This window comes from Venturia canescens, chromosome 3 (assembly GCF_019457755.1).
Source record: "Venturia canescens isolate UGA chromosome 3, ASM1945775v1, whole genome shotgun sequence".
NCBI classification, from domain to species: Eukaryota; Metazoa; Arthropoda; class Insecta; order Hymenoptera; family Ichneumonidae; genus Venturia; species Venturia canescens.
In genome coordinates this window covers 13,204,670-13,227,177 of record NC_057423.1, presented here as the reverse complement: position 1 = coordinate 13,227,177, position 22,508 = coordinate 13,204,670, and the positions used below count along the sequence as shown (strand labels likewise).

At 37.9% G+C, this 22,508-nt stretch overlaps 3 protein-coding genes across 6 annotated transcripts; 1 reads left to right on the top strand and 2 right to left on the bottom strand.

The window, feature by feature from the left end:
* Positions 1-490: 490 nt before the first annotated feature.
* Rif1 (Rap1 interacting factor 1) lies at positions 491-15,078 on the bottom strand. 3 transcript variants are annotated; one of them, XR_006260501.1, is made up of 12 exons: positions 14,315-15,078; positions 13,644-13,847; positions 13,273-13,567; positions 12,810-13,156; positions 11,867-12,452; positions 11,395-11,738; positions 10,940-11,105; positions 10,617-10,824; positions 10,134-10,360; positions 4,730-9,970; positions 1,147-4,388; positions 491-1,067 (listed from the first exon to the last, which is right to left on the bottom strand). XR_006260501.1 is itself a non-coding variant. In XM_043415367.1 (11 exons), exons 1-11 carry the CDS (start codon positions 14,410-14,412, stop codon positions 4,236-4,238), a joined length of 7,869 nt encoding a protein of 2,622 aa, XP_043271302.1. In that variant the 5' UTR covers positions 14,413-15,078; the 3' UTR covers positions 491-4,235. The 3 variants fall into 3 exon arrangements, 2 of the variants coding, with proteins under 2 accessions (XP_043271302.1, XP_043271304.1); XM_043415367.1 differs by having other exon boundaries at positions 491-4,388; XM_043415369.1 differs by having other exon boundaries at positions 491-4,388; positions 11,395-11,735.
* A 326-nt stretch (positions 15,079-15,404) lies between these two features.
* Positions 15,405-17,285, top strand: c12.1 (spliceosome-associated protein CWC15). The gene is made up of 3 exons (XM_043415376.1): positions 15,405-15,730; positions 16,074-16,374; positions 16,890-17,285. Exons 1-3 carry the CDS (start codon positions 15,600-15,602, stop codon positions 17,130-17,132), a joined length of 675 nt encoding a protein of 224 aa, XP_043271311.1. The 5' UTR covers positions 15,405-15,599; the 3' UTR covers positions 17,133-17,285.
* A 12-nt stretch (positions 17,286-17,297) lies between these two features.
* Arl6 (ADP ribosylation factor-like 6) lies at positions 17,298-19,340 on the bottom strand. Of its 2 annotated transcripts, none has more exons than XM_043415377.1 (3): positions 18,782-19,340; positions 17,991-18,170; positions 17,298-17,701 (listed from the first exon to the last, which is right to left on the bottom strand). In XM_043415377.1, the coding sequence occupies exons 1-3, from the start codon at positions 18,957-18,959 to the stop codon at positions 17,490-17,492; spliced, it is 570 nt and encodes a 189-aa protein (XP_043271312.1). In that variant the 5' UTR covers positions 18,960-19,340; the 3' UTR covers positions 17,298-17,489. The 2 variants fall into 2 exon arrangements, with proteins under 2 accessions (XP_043271312.1, XP_043271313.1); XM_043415378.1 differs by having other exon boundaries at positions 18,875-19,340.
* Positions 19,341-22,508: the final 3,168 nt, after the last annotated feature.

Sequence of the window (22,508 nt, the reverse complement as noted above, 5' to 3'; positions counted from 1 at the left end):
CCGAAATTCCAGAATGCTGCACCGAAATGCTGAAAAATATTTTGTTGAGTGAAGTTATAAAAAATAAAGAACGTTTTGGCTCATCGCACTTGGCGATTCCCTTTAAATGAACAAACACTTTCCCACGATGCTTATCAGCCTGCTCGAAACGGAAATGTGCACACAGTGCACAGCTATGGCAGTTTTTTCTCGTCTGTAGATCGCACGTTCCTATCGTTGTCTTTATTTGTGGATAAAAACTGAGCGAATAATGATCGTGTCGTTCGCTATTGTGTGGTTTCCTCAGTAGCAAATTGCGACTATTCGGCACAGGAAAACGTGCGAATTCAATTTACGAAACGAAGTTCGAAAAATTACGACGCAGCCGGATGTCAAAGAATTGTAATTTTCTGATAAATCGAACGATCGAAAAAATAAAAAAAATTGCTTTGTTGCTCATTAGATTTTCGAAAGAAAGCACGCAGTTGACACTTTTCTTCGATAACGTACAAAAAAAAATACAAAGAATGACGACGCTCATTCAATTATTTTTTTATTCTTGTCGAATATCCTTGCCACTTGTCACTGAGCATCAGGTATATAAAGACGTTAATTATAACGCTGTCACGTGACTATTCGGTCGTCGGTCGTGCTTAAGTAAACATAACCTCTCTTTCCGCCTCATCATTTCCTCTCACTCTCGTTTCGAACCGGGATGAATTACGCAACGTGCATCTCTCGTGTAAGAGCCTTCGCCCTGTGCGAAGCGCGTGAATGTGCTCGGTAAAAGGCAAACGTCGAGCAAAACTTTCTTCTCCTCTCGAACGAATAATCCATTAAGTCAGAAAATCCCCTTTTCCTTTATTCCTTTATTGCTTGTTCCGTAGTGCCCCAAAGAGCATTCTTAACGGACGATAAAATCCTGATTATTTTCAATACCGAAAGTGCATCATAAATATTTTACTCGACGATATAAAAAAGGTTCATTTCACAAAGACCCAAACAATTTTAGGCATTTTGTACGTCGATCATTCTCCTTTTATTGGCCAATGGACTATTTCTAAAACTACCTTCGAGATACAGTTTACCTAAGAAAACATGAATGAAATTTCATTGCGTTTCCTGGTTGAATAAATAAGTTGGAAATTAAAAAACAGAAAATTATACTCAATATTCTCAAGCTCCGAGATATAATAACTCGAACGATGCGAGACTGTTGCAATTTCCTTCGGAATGATCATTTCTTCTCTTTCGACGACATAAATTGTTTGCACGACTCTAAATTAGCTGACCAAAAGTTTATTCTGATCCCACTTCTCCTCAACTGTAATTCAACTCGACGTTATTTCGTCGAATAAACAATGAAAGTTAATCGTTTAATTTTTCCAGACGAATAAATGAAACTCGAGAAGTTTTCAGCCATCCGCATATACTTCTGTCCAAATCTTAACTTTGGTGATTCCTCCTTTATAAGATCGGATATTGCTTGTTCGTAATCGAGATTTCCATAATTGTTGCAAACGAGGAATGATTAAGTAATCGCAGTGTTTTCTACTCGGATTCGTGGATACAAAATTTAACATTTTTCATCGAGATCATCTGGTAGGGTTTTTCCCCGTAAGATTCTATCAAGCGTAATGTGGAGTTCGCAGTACTTTCACTATGACGTCGGAGACGATAGTTTTGCTGAACTTACACCGTTTAATCATACACGTAAGAATATTACAAGAGAGAAAGGAGAAAAATATACACAGGAGACCGCGTGAGTTAAATCCGAATAAATAAAATAAATAAAATCGTTAAAATGGTAATGGGAAACAAAATTTGAGACGAAAGTATATAAACACGAGTTAACTTCGAGTCCCTAAAAATCCAAGTCGTTCGCACGTGTTATGTGGTCAAACAAATATTTTTTATTTGCCTGATTCTTTCGACATTCATTTCGCCGGAATAAATATACAAGAACAGGAACGCGCTGCTGTTTCGTCACGAGTCACTGAGTTTCAGCCATCGACCGAAAGTCAATTTGAGGTTACAATTCTGCTCGCAATGTTTTTTTTTTGTCAAACACAATTCTTTCCTGTTATTTGTTTAACTTTTTTCTTTCATTTCCGTTGTTCATGCTATGACAACACGCGTGCTAGGTATTTCGGACAACAAAAAAGACACACTACAAGATTTTGAGATTTCGATCACCAAACTCCCGCAATCAAAACTTGAGCTATTTATTCCAAATTTTCTCTTATCAAAATAGCTCGATCGATGAGCATCCAAACGAAAAGTTAAACTCATTTTTTATATTTTCGTACGTGAGCGAAATATTTTTAGTCTCAATCGATTGAGCAGTTTCAGAGAAGTTTCGCAAAAAGCTCTTAGATTTTTCGGCGTGCTCGAAACGTTCGAAGTTTGACACGTTACAATATGACGCTTTCAAACGACAGAGCGTCACTTTTTCGTCGATAAAACGTTACGCAGTAGCAGCAACTGTACAATCATGTTATTAATTCGTTAAAGTCATGAAAAAAATACGAAATTCATTAATACACGTTAGGATTTCTATACTCAGAGTTCTCATACGCCTCAGAGAGCACGTATTGTACATATAGTCGATTCCACGTTAGGCATTCGTCAAGGTAGAGCATCGGATACGTTCGAAGAATTGGTGATTGCTGTCTAAGTTATTCTGAATTTGATGTTTCAATTGTTCCTCCGTCCGACAGATGGAAAATTCGAGTGCAGTTGAGGTTTGCTCATTTTGCAACAATTATCGATTACGACAAACACGAAATTTATGAGAATCGTATAAAAAAATGCAGAATTCTGTAATCGACCCGAGTTTTTCTAATTCAATGCTTAGCCTGAAATTCCTATTTTTCGCGCGAATTTTTTTTGTCCACTTATCATCCAACTAAAAATATACAATCAAACGAAGGTTTTTGTTCATTTTTTCGTTTTTTTTGTTACGGATCATTTGATCATAAAACCGAAAAGTCCGAAGAGAGTTTCATTGACACGATAATTTCCAGTTGTTCGGAGGACAGAAATGGTAATTTGAAGTTCTGAATATCTCGTATGACCCAATTGTCGTTCTAGCCTTGTTCAAAAACACAATTTTCAATTAAGAGAATGTATTTGAGTATTCGACTGCGACGGATTCAATCGTTTCCCGGCAGAAGTCGGTATTTGCAAAGAAAGAAAATATTTTCTGTACCAAAACCGAAACCGTCAACGATTTACTGAGAGCTCGTGTTTTTTTTCGCATCGGCAGTTCCAAATAATAATAGAATTGAAATCCGGAACACGCGCAGAAGTTATGAAACTTTAAAGGGTTTGCCCCGGTCGACAGTTGCGTGATACTTTTACTTCGTACGTCATCGCGAGTCCGTATTTCTCAAGATCGTTAACAATTACGATCGAAATTTGGTCTCTCCATTCACAACAATTCATTTTGACCTCATTTCTTCCTCTTCTTCAGGATGAGGATTCCGATGATACTTTTTTCGTCCGCATTGAATTAACACAATTTTTCTGTATAAAATATCTTTCAGTTTATTTTACTTAACAGTAAATCAGTTGAAGAGCTTAAATCGATTATTCTTACAATTACTAATTGTCATAACTCCAAGAATCGACACCGAATTGACGTCGATTGTCTTAAGTAATTTAACATTTTTTCACTATTTTGATTATTTTTCATTAGCCAAAATGTTTTTTGTTTCTTTTTTTCCTTTTTCGTTTGACTGCTTTTGAGCTTTGCCTCATGCGTACATATCTGTGTATATACAAGTCACAATGTTTCTTATGGCGTCGATTCAAAAATGCATTTGAAACGAAATATCGAATTCGATTAAAAAACCCATTATTTTAGCACATTCAGCAAAATATAGACAATCATCGAGATTTAATTGAGAGAGAATTGAAGCAAAAAAAGTGGAGTTTACGCTAAGTTTTGTCGATACCGTTTCGCGGATATCAATCCGTCATATGTACACTGCTCGATCTTTAAATCGTAATGTCAATGGTGCGATCGTGCCCGTTTTATAATAACTTATTATGAATAAGACTCGATTCAGTCACGTCGAACGATGTGTGAATGAAAATCGAGGCAGATAAACAATCAATCGTTCTCGATTTTTTATTCACTGTTAATACTTAGAGTAACGTAAGTTAAAGTTCTTCGAGGAACACTTTATACATACGAATATTTAGAGAACGGCGAGTCTTCGGTCTACCGACGTCAATTTGAAGCCAATGAATCATTCCATTTCGAAAATATCGGGAATTTCGTGGAGGAGCTTCTTCAAACCGCATTTACGACAGACCAATTTCAATAACGTTTTGTTATCGATTCCTAATGTTTCAATCGTTTTTTCACATATTTCTGTTTCGGAGGCATGTTCCATTTTAAGCTGAAACAAATGATGAAATTTTAGGAAATAAAATAATTTTTTCCGACTGAAGAAAATGTCGAAAAAATATCAATTTTTGGAACTTTTTTCGAATGTAACGCATTCTCAATCTGCCTTAGCTTGACTGCAGAATGGTTCAATTTTTTTTTCAATACTTTTTTGCTAACTCTATGCAATTGTGTATTAGTAATTGAAATTCCTTTTCACGTTACGCAGTAGTTTCGTTGCATGGGCTGCAGAAAATTAGCCCTATAAAAATGCTGCTTTCATATTCATACAACGATTTCTTACTCGACGTGTGAAATTTGAAAGAATTGTATGGGAATTGAAAAAAAAATTACCACGTATTCCATCAGGAGTTTCTCAGCGCTGACTCGTTTGACGACACTTTTGAGCAGAACGTCGACATCAATACCATCTACGAATTCTTCAATATCGATTTGGGTTCCGACGGATGTGACTGAAGTGAGAACAGGATCGGTGGAAGTAGCAACAGATGCGGTAGCCACCGGTAAAGTATCAGAAGCTAAATCGATCGTTTTCATTCTAGAAACGCTTGCAGTATCGTTGAGTTCAGCGGTGATTCCGAGGTCCACGGTGATTTCTGGTTCGGTAGAAGAATCGATGACAAGCGTAGAAATGGAATTGGTAGTTGATGTTCGTGCGAGAGGTTGCAAGGGATTTAAATCGTCGATGGAAAGGAAATCATTGGTAGACTGAGCCCGAAGAACAGAATTGTCAAGGTCCATGGAGTCGGGCTGTATTTTCGAGTTGTCCAAAGAAATATCTCCCAAAGTTTTGCGAAGCTCGTCGGACAGTTGGACGGCTTTTGGAACAGTGTTTTTTTCCTCGAAACGATCAGATTCCGGATGTTGATCGGGTCGTTTTTCAGCCTCGGAGTCGCGGAGCTTAGACTCGTATCTTTGTAGAACTTTACGTACGAAATCAACTTTGGAAGTTCCTTTGACTGGAATCCGGACGATCTCGCGTTCGGACAAGTTAGCCAAATCTCCTACTGTCCTGATGCATCTGGTTTCTAGATACTTGGAGAGATTTTTTCGCCAAAGAGGATTAGTGAGATTATCAATGATGGAGTCGATCGGTTCGTCACAATCGTTCAGATTCGGATAAATCGGCTCGGTCGAATTGAGCAAGTCCGGACGAGTTATTTCGAGCACAGGCAGAGTCGAGCCTTGGCTGTCCATCGTGTTCGGTTGGCTGCTGAGTATAGAATCGCCAACCGGAAGTGTATCCATTTCGCTGATCGGATCAGGTCTCTGAGAGCTCGTGTGAATGGGCATCGTGTCGAATTGATCGTTCAGATTTTCCTCCAAGCTCGAAAGCATGACGTTCCGAGCGTCAACAGTGTCCTCGAGATTATTGTCCACCGGTCTCGTTGTTTCTTCTGCTTGTACATCGCTCACGGCACCGATTACAGAATCTTCGGTAACATTGAGTTTGAACGAATCGAGGCTGCTCACCGAAGACACGTTGAAAGATTCTTTGAGCACATCGTTGCGTCGATTTGCTGGCTGTTTCGGGCTGTCGTTTTTCTCGTCACTGCTGTTGAACAGATCGTCCTGAGTTTGACTTTCCTCGATTAATGCGTTTTTATCGGTTGTGCAAGTCTCCATCGCTTCTTCGGTAATTTTCTGAATTTGCTCGATTTCGATGATTTCGTGAGCTGGGGTCATTACCGTCATGACGTCCGGGACCGAGGTCGATGGGAAGCTTTCATTTTTTTCAGACGTTTCAACATTCGCCAGTTCCTCAAGCTCCTCGGCGATTTCCATCGACAGTTGGTCGTTTCTGGCACAGTTTACATCGACCTCACAGTTGGGAACTTGTGGTTCTTCGGATTGCACGAACTTTTCAGTATCGACTGAGATCATTACGTATTTGGATTGTTTCACTCTTGTTGGTGAATCTCTGCGCCCGTATAATCCTCGGGAAGCGTTGTATTTGGCAATTTTATGAGGCGACGTAGCTGCCTCGGTCTCGTAACCCATTTCTTTGGAGACCGGAGGATCGGCGAAGCTGACCCGCTTTCTTGGCGGTTTAACCGGCGTTGGGGGATCCGGTTCTACTTCGTTTACGATCGAGCGATTGCGTTTGAGGATACTCACGCTCGGAGAGGCGGTTAACGAGGGCGGATTCGCGCTGGACCATTCCAGAATCGGCAATTCTTCCCTTTCGCTCGCTAAAGAAATATTAATTCCGTCTTCCTTTCCAGCAGTGCCGTTCTCTTGAGACTCTGCTAGGGATTTCTCCATTTTCGGTGATATTTTCTCGCCGTTGTTCTTCAAATTGGAGAACATCTTTCCCGGAGGCGAGGCTGCGTAATCGGCCGATTTCATATTGTTGAATATTTTTTCTTGCCGGCTTCCGCTCGGACTTCCCATTTTCTCAGGCTCTCTGACGACGTTAGTTTTCCTGCAGAACAAAATCTCTCCCTCGTTCTCTTTCGATCTCCCAATTGATCGCGCGAGCGATCGTAATCTCTCGATTTTGCCCATTATCGCAACTTCTTCGTCGATTTGATTCTTTTCTGCGGAACTTTCTTTTTCTAAGACCCCGAGTTTGGTCACGAGACCAAGCATGTGTGCGGTGCGACCTTGGGGAACAAAACTTTTGCTTTTTGTGAAACGTTTTCCGTGCGTTTTTGGCGAAACGCTGTGGAGGTTCGTTTCCGGTTTCGTGGACACCGGACTTGCCGATGTTTTGCTCGCCTCCGGCGCTTTCTTTTCCGGCTCTTCCACTGGAACGTCGTCAGCGAGCTGTGGCCGAATCGCACTGATATCCAAAAACGTCTCGTCCGGATCTTCTACAATATTTTCGCCGCTCTCATTTATAATCCCCGTACTCGAAGGATTTATCGGAGATGATGCTGTCGGCTGTTTTTTTTCTATCAAAGTTTCGACCGGAAGCTGCTCGACATTCGGTTTCCCTTCCACGTTTATCGATTTCACGATTTTGCCGAATGATTTCAGCGTCGTCGAGATATTCGAGCTTTGGGAACTTTCGACAACTTCGTCGAGGTCCAGGTCCATTTGCGTTTCGCTTGTTTCTTCTGTGGGTTTGATCGGAGCTTCAGGAATTGCGGGTTCTTCGTAAGCGTCGCGTTTTACTGAAGTGTCTTCGACGCTTTCCTTCGGAAATTCCTCGTCCAGCGTCGATTTGACTTCTTCTATGATTTCGTCATCGTCCGTAATGAGCTGCGATTCAGAAGCAGCTCCACTCTCCTGGACATTTCTCTTTTGTCTGCTTCTCGTCGACCTCAAAGGTTTCGTGGTTTGAACTCCGCTCTCGTTTTCTTTTCTTACCTCGGTTTTTTCGTCCTCTTGTTGCAATCTAGTGAATCTTCCACGACGTCTTTTCACCGCATCGTCCAATTCCGTGGATTTAATCATTTTTCGGGGGTTCGAAGAGCCCCGACCACGCCCTGCTCTGCCGTGCACGTCCGGCGAATGCGTTCGCTTTCCGAGACTCTCGCTGTCGACGAAGTCGTTGAGGTACTTGGAGCGACGTCGCGTTCTCAACGGGCCGTCGTTTATCATGTCTATTCGCAAACGAGATATTTCAATTTCCGTTCGTTTTACCAGTTGCGACGGCGTTGAATCTTCCGAACCCGAAGGCGACCTTGACGATTTCCGACGTTTTTTCTCTTGCTCGCCGCTGCTGTCTTCGTTCTCCAGGTCTGAACACACTTTCCGCTTCGTCCCACGCTCCGTTGGGGGCAAAACTGATCGCGCAGCTGCTCTCGATCTTCTCGCAAATCCTCCTCTTGGATCCGTATTTGCGCTTTCTTCGATTTCACCAGTGCTTTTTTGTTCGCTTTCGCCGATCGATTTTCCACGAGTCGACGAACCTCCTTTTGTCACAGTTTCTTGCTGTGGCTTTTCCTCCGCTGAATTTATCCCACACACTTTTCCACTTCGAAGATTTCTACTCGTTTTATTTAATGATCGAATCTCTGAATTTTCCATATTATTTTCCTCTTCCGGAAACTCATCTCGTAAATCGAAATTCAATTTCTTTGCAATACACTCTTGCTCGTTTGGCTCCGTACAATCTGGCGACTTAGTTTCTTTCATGTAAGACTGGCCACTCGCTGGACTCGAATTTTGGACTTCCGTAGCTTCTTCAGGCTTTTTCTTCTCGAAGTTTTGAGGTTCTTCGAGGGACTCAGCTCCGAGCAATATCGATTCGTTTTTCGGATCTTGAGCGCTGCTTGATATCGTTTCTGGCGATTTTTTCATTTTTGATAATTTTTCTTCTGGTTCACGATTAGCTTCCACAGTTTTCGTGACGGTTACAGGAGTCACCATTTTTTCAAGCGAAACTATAGGGTTTTCAACTTTGTTCGCGGTTGCCACTTTTTCATGGATTTTCGAGCACTTTGGGCCAGCTTTCGCGACCTCAGTACCAATTTTAGGAGCTTTCGTATTGACGTTCGTTGACTTTGTCTCAACTTTAGGAGTAACCGTGGCAATTGAAGCGAACCCTTCAAGAGTCGATTTCACCTCAATTTCCTGAACTTTCGAATCCGGATTTGCGGATTCTATGCCAACCTTCAACGTTTTTGAGTCAACATCCGTGAAAGTTTTAACGGTTTTCGGACCGACAGTTTTGTTTGTGGTTTTAGAACGAGCGTCAATAATGTCAACAGTGACTTGTGGAGACTTTGCCTCAATTTTTGCTACTTTCGCTTCAGCATTGCTAGATTTCGTGTCGACATTCAAGCTCTTTGGATCAACGTTCACGGATTTCCTGTTGAATTGTGAACTCGTTGTTTCTGTCGTTGCAACTTCCATTTCAACATTCGCGGATTTCGTGTCGACTTTTAGACTCTTTGCATCAACCGCCGTAGATTTCATTTTCACTGGTAGAGTTTCCGCATTGAAGTTCTTAGATCTTGCGTCTCCTTTGAATGTTTGAAAATCGATATTTGCAGCTTTCGTGTCTCCTTTCGTTGCATCGCTGGCCGAAGTTTTTTGTTGCTGCTCATTGGTGTTTTTCTTTCCACCGAACCATTGCTGCAAATCCTGAGTATCCTGGGATGAGGATTGCGAATAATTGTTGTATATGGTAATAATATGGTCGCGTCTCTTCTTGAATATTTCTTTCTGATGTTCTGTCAAACGATCAACGTCGAGATCAATTTCACTCTGGATAACAACGTAATCCTGAGAATCAGGTTCGGGCGGCAGAGGAGCAAGTTTTTTGTTCGATTCTTCTTTGCCTCGGGTGAGCGTTCGAGGACTCGTACTTTTACGGTTCAAAAAGCTGCCAGCAACTCTTGCGGCTTTGGGCATTCTGTCAGTTTTATCGACTTTCGATTTCGTTGGATCTTTTATCGATGTTTTCTTCCACTCCTGAGCCAATTCTGCGAGTATCGATTTCGCGTTTTCTTTCACATTCTCCTTCAAATCTAATATGCCAACACTTTGTGACGATATTTCTGGGCATGAGTGCTTCAACGATAAGGAAATTATATGTCTGTAAGACTGTAGAAAATTTTCGTCCAGATCGGCGCTCAAGCCTCGTAAAATGCTCACGATCGTTTCCCACGTGCTCGTAATCTTTGCAACAACAAAAAGTCAGTATCAACAATTCATATAATGTAGTATGAATAGAAAAAAAACATTTAACACATAAGCTTGCGTTCTATTCAAAAATTAGCGATGCTAAAGGGGAAAAGGAATGGTTTTATTTGGATATTTGATAGATTTCCCTTTTACACACCTCTTTTACAACGACGTCTTCGGCGTCTGTTTTCAACATCAATTCGACCGATTGGCTCGTGGCTTTCAGATAAAAAAGAACTTTTTGAGGACTGTGGCCGTAAACCGTAATGAGCAGAGACGAGAGAGCCCTGAGAGCCCATTCAGCTTCGGAAGGTTGTCCTTCGTGGAGAGCTATCGTTGTCAAGTCTCCGACCAAACGTACGATCGTTGGGATATTGCTTTGAGCTGTAGAGAAAAGGACGTTCAGGTATTAGTATTAGATATATAAAGATAACAATATATAAAATTATCGAAATAAGGTGATTGAATTTTTACGAAATCTGTAAGACGAAAAAACAATGTGAAATTCAGTGATTTTTACGGCTTCACGAACAATTATGGTTACAGTTGCGAAAATTTTGTGACTGAACCCCGCATGATTTCGATGGAATTTCGGGGTTACTTTACTTTGAGAATTTGAAAATACTCGAAAATTTCTTACCCAACATAGCTTTATAATTAATAGTGGCCATGAGAGCGTCGAGACAATAGACCGCGATTCGATATCCCTTTTCGTTTTTCACCAGACACTCGTCGATCATTTTTGTTGTATTGTTGAAGATTTGGTTCGGTTTAATACTCGCAATTGTGTCAGCTTGGCACTCGTACTTTTTGTAAACGTCTTTCCAATGGACTGCGATTTTCTGAGCCTTTGCACAATCCAATTGGGCGTTTTGATTTCAAAATTTTAAAATGGATTATGAATAATGACGAATAACCGAGTTTAGTGAATTTTGAAAGAAACAAACGAACATAAATACGAACCTGCATTGAATTGGCCCAATACAAATGCGTGAACGGAAAACTTATTATAGATTCAATAGTTTTGAAGTTTGTTTCCGTCCCTGTTCCTTCGTTTACATCCTGGAGAGCTTTCATGTATTTAAAAGCTATTTCCGCATACGTGAACCATAATTCGAAGCAATCGGTTCTGAAAATGGTCAATACGTAATATTAATGAGAAAAATTATTGTAAAAATCAGAAAGTCCGATTTATTTAGACAATTGAGAAATATTGCGAAATATTCGAACTAAAATTTGACAGAAAGTAGAATGAAAATACAGTATTTGTCACATGAAAATTTTGTATATATAAAAAAAATACAAAACTACGTGTTCGAGACAGGAAGCTCGGAAACTTTGTTTTTACAATTGAAAAAAAAAGGTTTTTTTTTGTCAACTAAACTGAAATTTATAGGAGGGTTATTTTTCAAACTTACAACGAATCGGTGTCGATAGGAATGGATCGGAGCTGTTGAAGCGTAGCTTCAAGAAACGGTAGCGTTTTTGGATGATAATTCGTAAGTGTTTCCGGTCTGACAGTTTGCCACATGAGAATTTTGACAGCTTCGCATTGTTTTCCTTGCAGATTTTTCAAAAACGTCGGGACCATTATTTTTGTCATTAAATTAACGAGGGTATCATCGTAATATACCAAATTAGTTGCGACTCCTGCGAGTTCCGGAATAATAGCGTTGCGCAGAAAATCGTTAAGACATTCCTTTTTTAAGGAACGGATTTGGAGCTCTGATATCAGCAATATCAATTCATTGTATACGTTCTTCTGAAAATTTCAAAGTTGAAGAAATTTTTGTCATTTTACATGAATTGAAAATTACAATGTGTTGGAACGGAATAGCCAAAGAAAAATAATAATGGTAAAAAGATAATTATTGTAAGAGATATACGAACTTTAATTTCCTGATTCATGGTTCGAACGTAACGTATAAGATTGCTCCACAAAATTGTGCAAATTTCTTCTTTGTGTTTCATTTCGTTATCATTGAATTTGAAGATAATCATAACGGCTTCTCCAACGCTGTGAATAAAAGCTTTGTAACATTGTTTGAAAAGTTCATCGTTCACGGAACTCGGAAGTTTATCTTCCAATTCGGAAGCCATGAGAATCCGTTCGTTTTGATCGGCCACGAGAAGTTGAAGTAACGCATCAATTGCGCTTATTTGAGTTTTGTAAAATCTTTTTCCAGGTGATGGGATTATGTCGCATTTCGAGGATAAGAGCGGCGTGTCTCCCAATGGACCGAAACAAAAATTCAAAAATGGGGTCACAACCTGCTCCGCGAATGGCAATATATACTGATACAACTTTGATATCAAGTGCCACCAGACTTCCAATTTTTTCAAAGCTATCAGTTCGCTTTTACTATTGTTTAGTGTCAGCGGCACACACAACAATTTCACCCGCCTTTTTGTCGGTAATTCAGTCATATCCAGGGCCAAATTATCCACTAGCAACTTCCAAGATCCGAACGCGTCCCTGTGGAATTTTCAAACAAATATTTTATTCGAATATTTTCCCTTCCGGTGTTTGTCAAGTACTTTTTATTATAGTTTTATATATTATTATAGTATGAGCTAAATTAATGTTTTTGATGCTTATTTCTAATAATGTTTTTCAAAATTCATCGGCAGGACAAAATCACAACAAAAAAATTGATATTCTATTGCCGACTCAACGGAACATCATTTTTCAAGAATTTGAAACTTTGGATTGGGAAATTACATTAATCATTTGCTTGGTTTGTCATTTGAAAAGAATCAATAAATAATTCTGAACCTGCCAAATGTATCCAGTAAAAATACCATGTCATCTAGTAAAAATAGTGTTTTTTACCTGCGAATCATAGTATCGGTTGATTTGAAGGCTCTTTCTTCAACACTCAATAATTTATTAATCAATGAAGCCCCGCGATGGAGATCCGTACCAAGAATTTGAACACTTATGGCCCAGAGCTTAGCCCAATCGGTCTCTCGTGCTTTAACTAGGAGCATCATCCGTGCGCAGTATGGTCCTTCGATATCGTTCTTGTATTTTGAATAAACATTTGGTTCTTTGGTCTTTATTCGTGTTGACAGATCTGAATCAATCGCTTGGAACAACAGCTTTATCGCAGGAGAACGTTGCCTCTCATGACCCATGTAAGCCAATGTCATGACTTTGTTCATCACAAGAACATCAAACTGGAAAAAATAAATATTCCAGTATTTTTAAATTCATTTTTTTCGTTTTTGTATAGTTCAAAATAAATTAAATGGAAAAAGGGGGGTGTATTTGTAACATTTCAAAATTACTGTACCTTTTCCAAAACTTTATTCGTGCAACTACTGGCTGTCCTATAAATATTACGAAGGAGCGTTAAAGTGTTATGCACAATAATTTCTTCGACTTCTTCAATGCCAGAAACAATTTTAGTTTCAGCTGCTTTTAGAATTTGTAAATTGTCTGTGCAGGAATTGGGTGAAAGCCATTCCATCGAAGCAACTTGAACGGGGCTCAAACAGTCTTCTATAAAATTAATGGTCGGTGGATCATTGATAATGACCATAAGGGAGCTGTCATCCACTGCTTCCAGAAATTGAAATATTTTTAGCCTGCAACATATTTTTTCAACATGAAATCTCCAAAAACATTTAACTTTTCATTGAATTGCTTTCAAACAAAATTTACCTCTTTTCTCTTTCGATAAAAAGAGCAGACTCAAAGAATTTGAGACTATGTTTCTTAAAATGCTTGACAATGATATGCAAAGCTTTTGTTGCCTCATTTTTGGTATTTTGATCACCATTGATTGACAGTTCCATAACTAATTTACATATTTCAGCATATTCTTCTTTGCTTAGTGCAGAACTTGTTTCCAGTTTTTCTGCATTGCTACAAGAATTAAAACAGTGTGATGAGTACAAAAAAAAATGAATCTGTTCAAATTGTACTCATTTAGTCATGAGATTTAACCAGAAAAGAACACTATAATAATAAGATATGAAGAAGACAATGATTTAAAATTTGTAAATTGAAACAAAATTTATTAGAATATACTCCAAAAATTAAATACTCGTAAGAAAATGAATAAACTTTGCTTCAGGTACAGTGAATATAATTTTTTTCGTGTTTATTGATGAAAATTTATAAAATTTCAAATTCATTGATGAAATTTATTTGAAAATCTATTGAAACAGAAGACTCAATGAAATATTGGCATAGAACAAGTTATCCTAAATAATTATAATGAATAATCCATTACAATGAATTGATCGAATCGAACGTTTTTGGAAGTGAATTTCAATGATTTCAATTTTTTGAAAAACAATTTTAAAAAAATATGAAAAACGATAGTTTACCTGCGGATGTAGGTTAGGGCACCGCATTGTAAAACAAATTTTCCGTTGTCACGGAGATTTCGCAAAAGTTTCGGTACGGTTTGCGAATTGGAAGCCATTGTTGTGTTCTGCGCGTCAATAAGATAAAAAAAAAGGTCAATTATGTTGGGCGCATGGTCAACCTTGCAAAACGGTTGAGGGTTGTCCCGGGTCGAAGCTTGACAAAACTACGTTATTATTTCGTGGAATGCCTGAGAAGTTTCGGAGCGAGAATGAACTTTTCTCCTTTATTATTAAATTATTTCATCAACCGGCGTTCCGGAGCCTCGCATGTTTATCGTACGCGATCGTCGAATTGTTCAAGACACAGTGTCGAAACAAAAAAAAAGTTTGTCCGAAAAAAATTTCCAATTGTCACACACGTGTTTGTGATAATGATACGTCCATTTGTTTAAAAATCATTTAACATAAAGGATCTAGGTTTTTCTCGTAGAGTCCATTCCAGTCCATTCACTGAAGTCACGTTCTGGCGCAGACTCGTCCGGACAGAATCACAACACACAAAACACACTGGCGATAATCCCGAAACTTATTTTTTTCCATACTCCCACTGGCGATAATACTGTTACTTTAAGTTTAATTATGAGAAGTTTATTTCTCTACCATTTTCTTCCCAATTAAAAAATTTACAACTCATATGCACGTTGATTATTGATAACTGCTAACCGCTCTACAATGGAAGCCTGGCGTGAACCAATCACTCGATTCTTTACTGAACCTGCTTATCGCGCCAGAAACTAGTGTTTCGCGCCTTTTTCATAGCCATGTGCCTCAAGCAGCTCAAGCTTCATTTTCACGAGATCATGTGATACTCGCACGACCGATGGTAACTCTTGCTATACTTATAAGATTATTTTAGTTTTTCAATGAATGATGGATAACAATCATTATTGAACTTTATCATACTTATTCTCATTTCAATTAATCTAAACTTCGATTTATGCAAAATTTTCCAAAAAATATACAACATCCAATGTGTAATAACTTCAGTTTTCTTACCGCGTCTGTATATAAATTGAATAGTTCACAACTTCATTACGAAACGTCGCTGTTCGCACAGTGAAATATACGGAAGTATGCCCACACACACAACCCAGAACCATAAAAAAAAGGTAAGAATGATGGCTGTTGTTTCTTCTGGTTTGTAGAACAACTTACTAGCTGATCGACGCCACTATCCGCCTTCAAAAAATTACATCTTCGTTGAGGAAAGTTAATTATTTAATCGTGAAAAAACAATTAAAAAATGTCCACGAGCGCACGGCCAACTTTCGACGGAGCTCGAGGTGGTCAAGGTCGTGGTGAAAAAGATCTCAGTGCCATTTCGAAGCAGTACAGTAGCAGAGATTTACCTTCGCATACGAAATTAAAATACAGGTACGTCAAACTGTCATCTGGTTCACAATTTCACTTAAAAGCTTCGCAGTTGTGGAGTTTTCTTGGATTATCTTTTTTCAGCACTCAATTAAATCACGTCTGTCTATTTCAATGTCAACATTTTGATACATAACCTACAAATTTTTTAATATATAAAGATGAACATTTCCGTTGAGGTTTAATTGAAAAAGAAAAAAAATGTTTTTCTCGTTTTATTCGGAAAAATTTTGGTTTGTAGAAATTATGTGAATTTTTGCGAATTTGCTACTGAAATATTTCGGCTTTCAATTTGGACCCAGAAAATCTTGTTCATTCGTTTTAAAATGAGTAAAATTCTCGACAGAGAACATGGTCAAGGTACAGTGGAAGAGCTACGTACTCGCGACTTTCGCAAAGAGTTGGAGGAGCGAGAGCGGGAGAAAGAAAAACCGTCCAATCGACGAGTCGCCGAGCCAGTGAGAGAAGCGATAACAGCAGGCACAAAGCGACAAAAAGTGGATCAAGCGCCTGCTGCGAGTCTGGATGCAGACGATCCTTTGGACGAAGATGAATCGGACTCTGATAGTGACGAGGATGATACCGCAGCGCTTTTGGCTGAGCTTCAACGAATCAAGAAGGAGCGAGCTGCGGATCAGGCTAAAAAGGTAAGGAAAAGTAACAAAAAACAAACAAGATGAATAAAACTTGGTTCTTTATCTGTGCTCGGGTGTGAATATGCGCCAAAAAGTGTTTGGTAATAAGCAGTGAAAAGTTAATAGCTGAAAGATTAAAGAAGACTTAAACTTCAAGGAATGTTAATCAATACTAAGAAAAAATCAATATGGAAGCACATATTTGAAAAAAACTGAATTTGTGTTTGAACTTATCAAAAAATAAAGTCAAATTGGAAAAAAAAAATTATTTCAACTCTAGATCTCTCCAAAAAGGTCAAAAACCATTTCAATTCTTCACGTAATTAGTTTAAAGATTCAATTATCATTAAGTTATAATCGAATGTGTTATCATTATTCACCACCATGTTCAATCTATTTTGTAATATTGCTGCATGAATCACGGTAAAAGAATAATACTGAAGGCATTTGGCATTTAACTATACAGGACAAAAAATTTTCTCTAGAGTTTCAACAATTGTCCATAACTCTCTTGATAATGTTTGCAGGAAATGGAGAAACGTCAAGAGGAAGAGAGGATACGAATGGAAAACATACTCTCGGGTAATCCGCTGTTAAATTACACAGCTCAGCCAAGTCGATCGGACATGAAGGTAAGAAGACGATGGGACGACGATGTTGTTTTCAAGAACTGTGCACGTTCGGAACCAAAGAAGAAGCACGAAGTCTTCATAAACGATTCTTTGCGGAGCGAGTTTCATCGTAAATTTATGGAGAAGTATGTAAAGTAAGACTTTCATTAAATGATTCATTCCTCATCGATCATACTTTGCAGTCACTAAAATTACGATAATCTCTTGAATTTATATACATTGTACATAATTTAATAATGATAAGTACTAAATAATTAGTTGTATATGAAAATAAAGCGAATTTTTGTGTAAGTCGTTCATGGGTAATTGTGTACACAATTATTTTATTTTTCCATTCGTCGCTTAATTCAGATCGAATCCAATTCCTGCTAGGTGTGAATTTCTTTCGAATTTGATCGCAACTTAAACAGAAATCTTATAATCTGAAGTTTTTTTACAGTTGTTTTATAGAAATGGGAAATTGTACAAATTTTGATTTAAGTTCTAAGCTAATTATTATCTTTTAGCTACATGTATTTCTCGAATTTGATCCGTCAACCATTCAACTGCAGCTTGCAAACCTTCTCCGGTTACAGCATTCGTCGCCTTGATATGCCAAGGTTTGTTTTGGATCCTGTCTAATCCAAGACCTGCGACAAGTTTCACCGTCGTTAGGGAGTCTGGTAAATCCATTTTATTCGCTAGGAATAAAATGGGTAGTTTGCGTCCTGAAAATAATTTACCAATTGTGTAAACCTTCAAATTGTTATGACTCCATCGAGTTTCAAAATTTCAACGTATAAAACCTCCTTTCTGATCCGCTGAATGCTTTTAGTTACGATTGAAAGAATAATGATAATAAACAGAATTAAAGACAAATCTCCATCCAATCAGCCTCTGAGCAATTGGTAACAATTGAATTGCTCTCGAAACATTGATTATGGCCTAATCGGAGTTTCGATTGCTCGTTTCTTTTTTATATGAATCATCATAGAAAATTTGGCATATTTTATGCACCAGCTATGTCCGGATGTTGGAGAAGCATGTCAAGTTCTTCCTTCGCGACAACCAATCGCAATTTGTCGCTACTATCGATTACGAAAATGATTCCTTCACAATCCTTATAATAATTTTCCCACAACGATCGATACCGATCGTGACCGGACATGTCGAAGGCTGTAAAACTGACATTTTTCACTAGAACAAACAAAGTATTTTGGCAATCAGAATTTTCAGCCTCATTTCTCACTTATTTTAGCTTTTATGCAGCAAATATTTTGACGCAACAATTCTTGAAATCCCATTCAGTATTTTTGTTGAGAAGGATTGAAAACTGTTTCTAAAGAATTTACACAACAATACCACCGTGAATAGTGATTGAAATGGATGTATAAAAAATTCTGTAATTCGTCACGTTTATTCTCTACTTATTGCACTGTTCCCGTTTTGAAATTTTGATATTAACTTATTTCAAAAGCCTCGACTGATTGTATCAAAAATCACTTGAGTTTCATGAAATTTTCGCAAAAAATGAACTTACTATTTTCTTCTCTGCAAAAACACTTGACGGATTCAGAAATCTCAGCAACTTGTCGAATTGGGCTTAACAAAAACGTGGATACGCTTGAATAAGTGGGAACAATAAAAGCGAAGTGTTACACGTGGATAAACATTTTATTACGAATCAGTGCATTTGGTGCACTACAAATAATCATACAAAAAAATGTGCATTTTTATTCGTCGATACAATATTTGAAATCCCATTTAACGAGGTGTTCGTAAAAAGCTTCACTTTTCATCAGACTTACATGCAAATTTCTCGATATTAAACGCAACGGTGGGCACTATTTCTATGCAACGGTCGTCTTCGCGGGTGAAATGTTTGATGACCGTTGACTTACCACTGCTGTTGAGTCCTACAACTAATATGTTAACATATTTTTTTCTCAGGCCTAAGAGATTTGAAATTTTATTGAATAAGCCCATTATTCTGTTGCAGGTGCTCGGAGCTTGATTCGACGTATAGCCACCTCTTACTACGTCTGCTTCACGCTGTTTGCCCGTTCCAGCATTTCGAATCAATAATCATCCCACCTGCGCTCAGGGGCTTTCGTCATTGTTGCCACAGTTACGATTTGTCCGCAAATTTAGCGACATTGACTAGACTCGGGTGAATCTTGAATTGGATTTTTCAGATTTTTTTTTCCCATTCTCATAGTTTTTGAGTTCTTTATTTTTGTAGAAAATTGAACGTTTGTGGGGTCAGTCTGCAGTTGGAAAATTAGAATCAGAGTTTCAATATTGATTTGGGTGCATTTGAATTTGATTGTAATTCGATTGATGGGGAATCGTTCGTGAAATACGATCGTTACAATTTAATATCCCACAACTGAAAATCGAACGTAAGGTTTCTTCGATATTTCAAAGTGGCGCTGCCTCGTAACGGACCTTGATCGAGTGTTCTCCTCGATCGAGTGTGCAGTTTCATACCGATGGTGGGCTGGATCGAGCTCGACAAATCTGCAACGAAGCGAGTTTTTCCTAATATTTTCATGATTATTTCAATAATCTGCATTTTTTTGGTAAAATTAGTTAAGGCGTTTTCTTGAAAAGTCTTTGTACGAAAACCGACGAATCTCATCGATAATCCACTTTTTCAACTGCAAATTATTGTGGAAAAACCACTTTTTCAAACGTTGGCATGAGCAGACGCGAGAGCGTAGTTTTCGACATTTTCGAACTTATGGAAGATGAAACTGCTCTTCAGAGCTGAATTTATCCTGATATCCAAGTTGATTCAGGTTGAATTTTTTTTTCGAAAATCATTAAAACCATGCAAAAATAATAGAAAATATAACGAATGATAAAAATTCGATCAAAAAGTTTGAAAATTCGGCAAAAATTGAACGGGTACGATATACAAATGGGAAAAACAAACGTCGTTCCGAAAGTTATTGGAAACAAATCGAATGAGCAGGAATTGTCTCAGTGGCACATTTACATCTCTACCGAAATTCATTTATACCAAAAAAATCAAGTCCCGTAACATTTTTACCACGATTAAATAATCCGCGGTAATGACGCGACCAAATGTAAAGACGCGTTTTGAAAAATAAAATAAAATTTTTATAGCACAACTTCCACATAAAAACTCTACCAGAAATGCTCAACTTACCGCAAAATTTCTATTCACAATTTATAAATCGCCGCGACTGTACTATGAAAATAAATAATTTTTAAAATGTCTACCACGTACGTACCATTGTCAAAAATTACCAGAAAACATTTCTACCACTTGAAATTTCTATCATATTTCGTCACTACTTTACATTCATTGATTGAGTAGGTTTTCCGGGTCAACAACTTTTATCAAAAATAAAAAAAATATTAACTTTAAATAAAACGCCATTCACATGGCGCAGAATTGATTCTGGTAGATAAGTAAATGTGCCCTCGCGATCTCAGAGGAAAAAACGAAAAAAAATTTAAGGTGGAACCCTGTTGGATAACCAAAAAAAAAACAAATAACAAATTTTGTGTACTGAACATTTTCTGGCGTTTCAACGTTCTTCCAGTTGGCGTATTTTCATGGTTTATACGGAAATACCTATTATTTAATCACATGCGAAATGTATTTGTCAACGAGCCTCAAACTCCACGTTTTTAAGTGCCTTTGCCCGAAACAAGTTTATCACTAACAGAAAAAAACATGGAAAAGAAATGATCGACATTGCAAATGGAACACGGAGAGAAAAATTCACTAAAAACTACTATGGTGCCATAGAAGTAGGGTTCCATATCGGTAATATTTATTAATTCTTACGAAATACATAGTAATTTTTTGTGAAGCGACTCGATGAAAATTGATGAGTGATGTCAAAATAAATACATCGGTACACACGTATACCGGTATATTATCGTACAATCGCGAATGAAATTCTGTTATTTACCGTAGTTAATTTCTAAACACTTTGGCGTATGATCGATGCTCGTGTTCGAGCTCCTCAAATTTTACTATGTTCAACTGTAAATTTTAATTGTGAAAACAGTACTAAGTATAGCAAAATGGCATAATAATTTTACTTGACAGTTCATCATCGAGTCAACATAAATTTTACAACGTTTACTTGGTGAACTATGTTAGGAAAAAGTAGCACAGTTTAAATCTTTGTCACAGCAAAATATGCAATTTAAAAATTTTCATTTAGAATTTACTTGGAAATTACAATATTTTTGGTAAAAACCTTCAAAATGGGCGATATAGAATCCCAATATCGTGGCAGCATAGTAATTCTTACTATTTTTTTTCTCTCCGTGAAAGGAAATAGCATCGCTTGGCCAATGGGGGAGAAATGTTTTTTCCCTAGGGGTTGAGTTTGCTTTTGAATTTAAAATATGGATAATTGATGAACACTTTTGAACGCCCATCAAAGATGTACCTTTGTTCCAACGTTTCAGTACTCGAATTTACAAAATAATACTTGTTTATCCTGTTGCTTGACACTCGTATCAGCGATTTTCTCTTTCCACCCTGCCTGTTCGTTTCTCTCACTCTCTCTCTCTTTTTTTTTTTTCAGGTGAAAATGAAGAGGGATTTGCGTCGAAAATGCATTTTCAGTCAGTGGAACAATGGTCCATCCCAACGAAAGAGGAATTGAAATAATTAAAATCAGTACAAACAGCTGAAGGCTCGTGTAAGTGTTACAATATCCAACGTTTTTAATTTATAGCTGTGTGAGTTGACACACCTTCGACATTATTTCACATTTGAGCACTTTTTTCACAAAAAGTTATTACGTTGAACAAACGGCGAGGATAACGAGTCGGAAAATTAGTGGTTTTTTCATTCGAGGGACAGAATAATTGAAACGGAGCTTTCGCGTTGAACGCGAGTTTCGTTCAAAGAGTTTCAAACTCGTAGAACTGCCTTTTTAATATCATCCAACGCCGTGAGACACCAAGCCTATTAAGCCATTGATTACTTGCAAATTTCTTCATCAAAATCCCATCTCGGCACCACCGAGGCTTCGGATCTGAGAGTTCATTTCGATTTAACACCTTAATTCCAATGCATAGTAATATTCGAACCTCATTTACATGAAGATTTGTCTTACTGGAAGCACAAAGAGCACGCGCACTAGAAGCAAGTGATTTGAAAAGGATCAAAGCTAAATTCTCTTATTTACAAAATTATATCGGAGCCTTCGTCGTCACGGCGATTGTTTATCGAATAAAAAGAGAACGGTTCGGTTCAGCTAATTGTAACGACTTACAACATTTTTTGAAAATTTTAAATATTTGTTTCAATATTTGAAAATTGATAAACGATTTATTGGGAATTTGGGGCTCCGGTGACCTCGAAAAGCAGGTTTGTTAGGACTGAAATTTAATTATAATTCGGCTTAACCACTTCATTATAATGAGTGAAGTGATGGGGTTGATTTCTTTAGAATACGAGTCGACGAGTGAGTCATTATTTACGTTGGGGTTGCATGGAATTGAGGACACAATTTGTGGTACCAATAGTAAGGGAAT